Here is a 9,455-nt window from a genome sequence, read left to right on the forward strand (position 1 = left end):
GATGATGTTTGCTTCCTGACCACAGAGAAGAAACCGAGGAAGTTTTATTTTCACATTAAACATGTATGAAGGCGATTGTTGTTGTTGAAGAGACGCTAACAAAAAAAGAATAATGTTGGAAGTAAACACTGAATATTTAAAGAACTCCTATTTTGATTGTGCTAAAATATCCTCGGTGGCAAAGAGCTGAGCTCCTAATTGTACTTGATGTTATCTCCTATTCCCTTTTTATTCTGCTTGTCTAAAAAGGATTCCCAAATCAGTCAAATCAAGAATTCATCTTTCATCCTTTAGTTTTTCTTATAAACGTCACTCAGAAACTGAATCAGAGCATTTTGCTGCGGATCTTTAAGAATCCGAGCAGGTTTAAGCATCTCTCCTCTGGCCTGTAGCGTCAGTTATTGATGGCTCACAGCACCAAAATACACCAACGTCCCTTTACAGCTCCTTCAAACAAATCCACACTCTGTGCTGTGAGCAGCTTGATACGGGAACTATTTTCTTTCTATAGAAATACATCCGCTGACCATTACTGTACAAAAAATATGCACAACAAAAGGCTCGTCCTTGAGACGGCTCAACAGGATGTAAATATTAGAGGTATCCCCGTGTTGTGGGCCGTAATGACAGTCAGCCACATGCTTGGATGTAGTTCAGCAGGAGAAAAGAAGTTCTACATGAAACGGCTCGTGACAACGTCTGTGGATTTTTCCCAGAGTAACTGGTTTATGATTTCACGCGGAGTTTTTCGGATTGAATTTTCGCTGCAGTGAGCACTGCGAGGCAAAGGCCATCTAGGCCCATTATATTAAAGAGAAGGCACTCGTCTCTAAAGCTGCTTCACCGTGAAAACTTGCGCAGTAAAAGCACTGCAAGTCAAATGAAACAGATTTCCCTAAAAATAAACCTAAAAAGTGCAATTTTTGCACAAAATTTGCAACAAACTTACATCAGGAAGGTTTCGCTGTAAAGGCAGCAATTAGTTACATTAGTTACAGTACAACAGCACATCCGTCATACATTAGAGTCAATTTTAAAATCTATGAGGGGAATTGTGTCTGCTTCATTTTCACCTTTTCCATGAGCTGCTTTCAAAGAAGAGAAAGATTAAAAGTGTCTTCAGTCGACACTTTCATTGTTGCCACATTTTGAGTCTCTATTTAAGTAATTTAAAACTTACAGTCTGTGTCACGCTGCCCGTTTTAACTTCTCAGCAATTAAAACATTTCACGCCCTCACTGACGGCTCGTTTTAAAACAGTTGTAACTGCGAGGGTCACACAAGCATCCTTTTAAAGACACCTCTAACTGTCTGGTGAGCCACATGAAAGCGAAAAACAGGTGCAAGCCAAGGTGCCGTTATCAGAGCAGCACGACGCCGAACCGCAGCGAGGTGGAGACGGCACACGTGTAAGAGAAGCCATGAAGGCGTAAACAGACGTTTAAATATCGAGAGAGAGAAAACTGCAAACAAACTCAATTTAAGACCCCAGAAAGCAAAACTGACTGAAGATCTGCAGAGAAAGAACAAACCTTTTATTTTTATGACTGTTAAACAAAAACCTTGCATTTCACACGAGGTCATATTGTTAATCTGTGTATAACTAATATTGTATTATTGCAGCAGCGTGAAAAAACCTCAGGTCTTTCAGAAACTCATTTTATTGTGATATGTTGTTGAACATTAAAACGGACAAAAATACTCAAACTACTAAAAACAGTTTGCGCACATTAAGATGCTTGGATTTCTTTTTTAACTAATCCACTGAATTGAGAATGAAGTGATAAATCAGTGCAAAGATTTTTTTAATATATACACACACAAATATATTTTTCCCTCAAGCATCTGCTGGATTTCTGACAATTAGCAAAGCAGCAAGAGAGGCTGTGTCAGCGTCCAAGCACCAGTGAAACTGACAAAATCCAGGTTAAGTGAACTGCAAGCAATCAATGTTGCACTCCACATCAACCTTTATCGACTTTAGCATGTAATATATATATATTTCTGTATTTTTATCATCCTGTTTTTGATGTTATTGCTCAAAAAAATGAAATTTTCCCAGTTTAAGCTCGCTGCAGCGCTCCCATTTGTGGTACAATAAAAGGGGGGAAAAAACACATAAAACACCAGCAGACTTTTCATTACAACACTATCATATCGCACGTGAACAGAGATGGAGCCATTATAAAGACTGTAAGAGTGGAGCAGATTTGAGTGGGAAAAAGAGGACGTTTCCACTCCAGATGAGCCAGAACATGTAGAAATTTGGAATTAAATAAAAAGCAAGGTGCTTGAGAAAGATTTTGGCGTTCCACACTTTGATTTCATACTCACACGCAGCACCGAAGTGAAGATGTCTGCTGTTCAGAGACAGTTCAGTCAGGTCCAGCACTTTTCACTCAGGACTGAAGCACCCATTTTGGCCACAGAGTTCAGTAGTGTGAAGAGTCTCTTGAAAGTGGAAGCAGAGCTGAAGAGACGACCCTAAAAATCATCTGTGACATCAAAACTCATCCCACCAGTCAGAGGCGACGAGATCATTTTTACGAGTCTGTTTTTTCCTGTTACATCAGCGGATTATACGACATGACATCTGACTGGTAATGAGTCCTGCCTTCAGCAGCAGCCACACTGCCAGCCTGCACTCAGTCACAAACATCCCAGAAACCAGCAGCTGCTGCTACAGAAGTGCCTTCAAACATTTGATTAGCATCCCAGGAGCACTTCTCATCAGCAGCGTCAACACGAGTCTGCTGACACATTTCTTGGCATTTCACGTCGAATGATTACAGATCTACTCCTACACAGCAGCTACCACTCAAGAAAGCCGCACTCAAATCTCTAATGAAGTCTGATTACCTAGCAACATTGTTTTTAATGGCTTTGAAATTGTGAAGGTGGCAGCGGAACAAGATTTAGGACGTTAAAGAGCTTTTTATAGAGTCCAGCAATGGCCTGAATTTTCCTGAATGCAGTTCGCTCCCTGGACAGCTGTGCTCAAACATTGTGTTTTCCTGCTCTGATTGCGCCTCTCCAGGCAGTCAAAGCCATAATGAAATCCAAACTGAGACATTTCATTAGAGTTTTGCCTCCTCCTCCAAAAGCCTAAGCTCTGAGGCTGAGTGAGCTCCAGGTTCGTGGAGTAACTCCGTTACTGTCGGGTCACAAATGCTCAAACTTTGTAAAATCGGGATGTAAAAAATATCAAAGGAAATTCTTTTCTTGAATTAACAGCCGTGTTTGAGGCGAGAGAAAAGCGCCGCATGCTCGTGCAGAGCGGCTCAGCGGTCATTAGATGAAGTCGCAGCCTGTCTTCAAAGGCAAAAATCTTAATTTCCACTTTATGACTGAAGGAAAAGAAGCGTTTAAGGAGGGGAAAGTGTCAGCTTTAAAGTTCAAAGTGAGGCTTTTGATTTCATTTAATCATCCAGAATTTGGCTTCCCTGCCGTCAGCGACAGCCGCAGTGGAAGTCAGCGTTGGGGTCCATCAGGAGTTTCTTGCGGTCGACGTGCAGACAGTCTATGTGGTACCAGGCGTCGCACACGTCACACTGGATCCACTGCACCGTGTCCTGCTGGGGCAGCCGGCACCGCGGCGCCGCGCACGGCTCCACCGTGCCAACCATCACGTCGTCCTCTTCCTCGTCGTCTTCGTCCTCGTCCGAGGAGGAAGAGGAGGAGCCGGAGGAGGAGGAGGCCGAGGAGGTAGAGGATGAAGACGAGGAGGACGGAGAGGGCAGGGAAGGCCGTGGGGGGAGGGGGTGTTTCCTGGGGCGGCCGCGTCGCTTACTTCAAGGAAGGAAAACATAAACAGGAAGAAATGAGAAGGCTTGAAGGTGACATCACAAAAAAAAAGGAGGAACAAATACGTTTGTTTTTTTTACACTGTTGCCACTCCATGCCTCACAGAGGAGCTTCAGGCCTTGTTTAATATGAAGCTCCAACATTGTACAGTTTGTATATATGACAGAAAATCATACAGGGCAGATTTTTTTTAGAAAATCCTTCCAAACTCACCCTGTTGGATGATGAAATCGGTTGAACTGCACGCTAACTCTCTCGTCTGCGCGGATCCTCACCGACGGCGAGGCCAGGTTGTAGTTCTCCCCTCCCACCACCAACGGGGAGAATACGGGGGAGCTGTTAGCCCTCCGCCTCCCTCTCGCTGCGGTCGGGGAGCAATGGGCAGGCTTCTGCTGGCGGAAGGCCGCGATGTTTCCGTGCACCACCGTCTTGACTCTGTTCACCTTCTCCGCCTCTTGTTTGCTTGTGAAGGACGCCTGGAAGAGGTGCTCGTTGAGTCTGCTGTTTGTCATGGCTCCGTGGAAGCTGCCGATGGTCCGGATACCGACGGGGAAGGGCTTGGCCTCCAGCGGCCTGCGGATGTCGCTGTGAGTTTTGGGCTGCAGCTGAGGAGGAGGCGGCGAGCTGAAACCTTCAGATTCAGACTTGTAGAGCCTCCGCCTCTTCTTCCCCCGCGCTCTCTGTCCATCCTCCACAACTCCTGCCAAAACTAAGATCAACAGAAAGAGAGCAAGTCAATGTAAGTGGAGACAGAAGCTAACCACAACACTAATTTGTTCTTTTCCCTCCTTTTTTTTGCAAGTAAAATCCTTGAAAAGAAAGCAGTAACTTCATAAACTAATATTAAGTCTTTTTAAAAGCTGCCAAAAACAATTTCATGGTAAAAATCTGCAGCTTTATGTCAAAAAGCTCCAGAAAGTAAGCAGGGTCATTCTGCAGCACGCCGCTGTGCTTTACCTCCTCGACTTCTGGGCTCGTCAGAGCTGTCGTCCTCCAGCAGCACCGTGTGAGCCGACTTCCTCCTGCTCCTGGAGGTCTGCGGGAGGGCCTTCGTCTGAGGCAGTGAAGCTGCAGAGGTGAATGATGGAGGACTGGAGTGCGGGAGCAGAGAGGAAAAGCCCACGGCAAGAGGAGGTGAGGTCGAGGTGCCGGGGTCAGAGACGGTTCCCCCGTGGCTGTGGCTCCTCTTGAAGGTCCAGGCGCTGCCCTTCATCTTACTCAGGCTGCCGATGGAGTTGAGGATGACCGTGGCTCTGTTGATGGACAGCTTCGAAAGGTCCAGGTTGGCAGCTACCTTGCGGTCCAAGCTGGTCCTAATCCTGTTCTGCAAGTCGGACGAGAAGGTTCCCGCCTAGGAAACCAGATATAAATATTTCATTTAAACCTTCACGAAGCGTAGGCCAAATGTCAATATCCAGAGGTGCGAGTCTAATTTGTCTGGCTGATGCATTTCTTTCCAGAAAAGTCATGGCACCTTTGAGATAATAAATCTATTTCTGCCTCTTGCTGCAAATCAACCTCATGCATCAGCACTTTTTTAATTGAAGTAGAAAAGTACGATTGCACATGATTTAATCTTCAAATTTCATTTAGTGAGAGTATGCCTCCATGTCTTCATAGATAAAATGCTTTTGGGGATTTTCTGTGGGCTTGTTATTGTTTACCAGACATCGTGGTACATTTTTATTGGCATTCAGAATACAAATAGTGCCCAGCACCACCTAATGAACGACGCCTGCACACACTTTGACACAGGAGTGGGATGAAAATTACAGGGTAGAGTCGACATCAACATTTTCATTACTGTCAACATATTACAGGAAAAAAAAGAAGGTAGAAAAAGGCATGTTAGTCCTTTCATTAGTTTCTGTATCGACTCACCTGTCTGTGGCGCTCAGACCAAAGACAACAATTTAAAAACCACTGACATCTTTCATCTTTGTAAGAAGTCCCATCTTAAGCAGACGGTCACTGTAATTTCTAACAAATCCCTCAAACAGAAACACATAAAGTGCATTTGTTGAAAGACATTTGGTTTCCTAGTGAGTATTTAGAGCAGCAGGGCTGTGAGGGACCAAATCAAGAAGCTATAATAACAGTTTCTGACAAGCATCTAAAATTAATGTCCTTATCGCAACTGGGGAATATTCGTTTTCTTCCCCCCTATACAGCCGCTACATTAACGCTGCTCCTTTGGTAGCCTACATCATGGGTCACGTGATCTTTTGCCTTGGGGGACGTTAGCCTGCAAGCAAAGAAGGCTGCTGGTGCTACAGAATCTGACTCTTGCGTGCATTAAGAAAACGAGACTCAGATGGAACTTTCAGGAATATTTGTTGTATTTTTAGCATAAAGGAGAATCAGAGCAAGCACACAAGCTTACAGATCCATGGGCACCACAATTCTGAGGCCGTCATTCTACCGTTAATGTTACTGCAAACTATTCATTCAGAAATCCTCTAACATTTGCAGACATTAGCAAACATAGTACAGAGGCTGGAAAAAGACTTTGAGCCCACTACCCGAATCTATCCGCCCATTTTCTTAAAAGCTTTTCCAGTTCAGGGTTGCAGAGGAGCTGGAGCCCGTCTGTCACAGAGTATCAGGACAGCACACTCTGGACTGGCTGCCACACGACTATACACACCTACAGCTGATTTACAAGCACCAGTTAATCTAATGCAGGAGTGAATTGTTAACAGTGGCTCTGTAGGCTAGAGATTTACTCAACAGAACAATTTAACTTTTTAAGAAAGGTTTAAAATGACTGAAATAGACACAAAATATCTGTAAACTCACTGTTTAACCTCGTCTGTTGAACTTGGCTCGAGTTTTTAAATTTTCATACTTTTAGACTTGTCGATTAGTAAGTTTCTCCCTCCTGTATAATCAATGCAGACTGCTAAAAATAATATTGAGGAATGTCTGAACTGTGTAATGTTGACATATGGACATTAGCAGTGTCACATGGTGCATTTACTCATGCAGCAGACAGAACATGTCCAGATTTATCCTTTGACCCCAGACTTGGTGAGAAACACGAACCTTCGATATCTTTATTTTTTAAGAAAAGTGTCACCATGAGTCTGGCTTCATACTGAATGTAAATAGTTGATTCCAAACCACGGACTTACTTTTGGAAGCGTGATTGCATCGAAGTCCAGCGGGCGAACTTTAACCTTCTGGAAGAGGAAGTAGAACTCCGGGTTCCCTGGATCAGTCTGGCCTCCGAAGATCAGCGTGTCGCCGTCTGAGAGCTCCCACTGTATGCCCGGCTGGAGGCGGACTTCATTGACCCACGTGCCTAGAAACACAAGACCAAGAAGATTTGAAGAAATGTTAAACTACACACTGCCGGGCACAGATCAGCCCTCAAAATAAAACGTTTTAGAGGTTTCTAGGAGGTCACACTGACATGTAAAGTAGTGGGAAACTCTCCGAAGACACAAACGAGCAACAGTTTTACAACTGAAGGCCGACCTTACCGGAGGCTAGATATTCACAGAGCTTTTTAATATATGAATCTGACAGGGGCAAAAAAAAAAAAGAATAAATCATGAGAGCAGAGCCCTGAAATAAAGTCATTCGGTGACTGTGTGTTTACAGCTTCCAGAATCTAGGAGAAATGTAAAACAGTCTGCGAGATGGACCCAGAACTGAGGAGCTGGAAGGCTACAAGGCAATCACACGGCCATGACAGCACAGCACAAAATGAGAAATGCGGGGCGAATACTAAAATGTAACTTTAATAGCAAAAATGAAAAATGTGGGAAACAGACTGTGAAATTACTTGAAAAATTAGGCAGTAAGGGTGCAGTTTAGATTCTGAGCCTGTCGGACAGCGACTGAATGAAGACGCAACGCTCACTCTTAATCTCCCCCTTCCTCACTCCGTGCATCTTCCTGTCTACTTCAGACTGCACTGACGACTCTCAGCAACCTGCGGTTCAGACTCCATCTTGTGTCCTGAATTACTCATGAATTTTTTTGTTTGGTTCTTCTGTTTGTACATTTGCTTTTATTTGTTCTCCTGAAAGTTGAGTTTACTGGTCCATTTCACACTCTCAGCTGTGAACGACCCGTTGAGACCGAATGAAATGGACCTCCTCGGTGCGACTGCTTTTCAAAGCCGGCGTGTGGACGCGTAACATGTTAATTGTCTTCATTCACAGCAGAATGCACCTGGCGGCAGGTATTGTTAAGTTTCAAACCAAATGTCTTAAACTCCTGTTTTTGTGGTGCCACAATTTTGTATCCATCAGTCTGTCCTATTATTTCTGAGGCTGAAGCTGATGGCTCTTTTCTTTCCTGCAGGCTCTGAATGGGCTTTTTGGGGTCCTGCAGCAAACACAGTCGGCCCATTTTCAGTGAAAGATGATGCTTCTGCATTACGGCATCTGACAAATCTATGCATCTATCTGTTCGTGTCAGCTCCGACTGTTCGGATACGCAATAGTTAAAGCTTTTATTTTACCGGGCTAAAAGAATCAGCCAGGATTTTATAAACTTTTTTTTCTTTTTATTTGCATGACCAACAGCTGTAATCAAACCAAATGTGATTTGTAAGTAGAAAAAGATGTGGAACGGAGACATGTTTGGCATGTTTGCTTGTAAACTGACATCGCTGATTAATCCATTTATGAAACGCCTGACATTTAATTTATTTTCCGTCTGAAAACTGAACAATTAATCAAATATTTTCTGTCAGCTCTATTCTTAAGCGTAACATTTCTTTTATACGTTGAGCCTGCGGCCCGTTCAGCTGCACAGAGCAGCCGCGTGCATTCTCGCATTGACACCGGTCGGCATCATCTGATAACGCCGCCACAGATATTCATAGACTCCGACATTTTAATAACAAAGGTAATCTTTTGATCAGATATATCCTGTTAATAATATAGAATCACGTGTTGCGACCTCACTGGATGGTGTGAAGCAATGCATACACACATTCAGTGGCCACTTTATTAGGTACACCTCGTTAATACCAGTAATTGCCTTCTTTTTGGTTCAAATTCAACAAGGTGCTGAAACATTAATCAGACATATTGGTCAATGTTGACAGGACAGCTTCACACAGCTGCTGCGCATCACTGTGAATTTCCAGTTCCACCACATCCTGAAGGTGAGCTGGTGATTGTGGAGGCCATTCAAGTAAAGTGAACTCATTGTCATGTTCAAGAAACCAGTTTGAGCTTTGTGACACGGTGCATTACTCTGCTGGAAGCAGCCATCAAATGATGGGCACACTGCTGTCATAAAGGAATAATGTTCAGCAACAACACTGAGGTAAGCTGTAGTGTTTAATGAAGGCTCGGTGGGTACTAAGGAGCCCAAAGTGCACCGAGAAAATATCCTTTACACCGTCACATCTCCACCAGCAGCCTCAACGACTGATACGAGACAGGATAGAGTCGTCCTTTCCCTTTCTAGTCTCTTCAGTTATGCAGTTCTGAGGATACAGCCCATTGGATCTGTATCCTCAGTCTTGTTTATAGTGGCGTCCCACGTGGCGTGGTCTTCTGCTGCTGTGGCCCATCTGCTTTGATTTGTTATGCATTCAGAGATGCTCTTCTGCAGACACTGCTTGTAACAAACGGTTATTTAAGCTACCGTTTCCTTTGTATGAAGCAGTCTGGCGTCCTCTGATG

At 44.0% G+C, this 9,455-nt stretch overlaps 1 protein-coding gene across 1 annotated transcript; it reads right to left on the bottom strand.

Moving 5' to 3' along the window:
* Positions 1 to 1,521: 1,521 nt before the first annotated feature.
* LOC102206758 (transcription factor 19-like) lies at positions 1,522 to 7,108 on the bottom strand (the record flags this gene model as incomplete). The annotated part of the gene is made up of 4 exons (XM_005755483.1): positions 1,522 to 3,789; positions 4,018 to 4,513; positions 4,762 to 5,155; positions 6,939 to 7,108. Coding segments are annotated over 4 exons (1,400 nt in total), but the record flags the coding sequence as incomplete, so codon positions are not given.
* Between the last annotated feature and the right edge of the window lie 2,347 nt (positions 7,109 to 9,455).

Source organism: Pundamilia nyererei, unplaced genomic scaffold, assembly GCF_000239375.1.
Source record: "Pundamilia nyererei isolate P.nyererei 1_Seehausen unplaced genomic scaffold, PunNye1.0 scaffold01644, whole genome shotgun sequence".
Taxonomy (NCBI): domain Eukaryota; kingdom Metazoa; phylum Chordata; class Actinopteri; order Cichliformes; family Cichlidae; genus Pundamilia; species Pundamilia nyererei.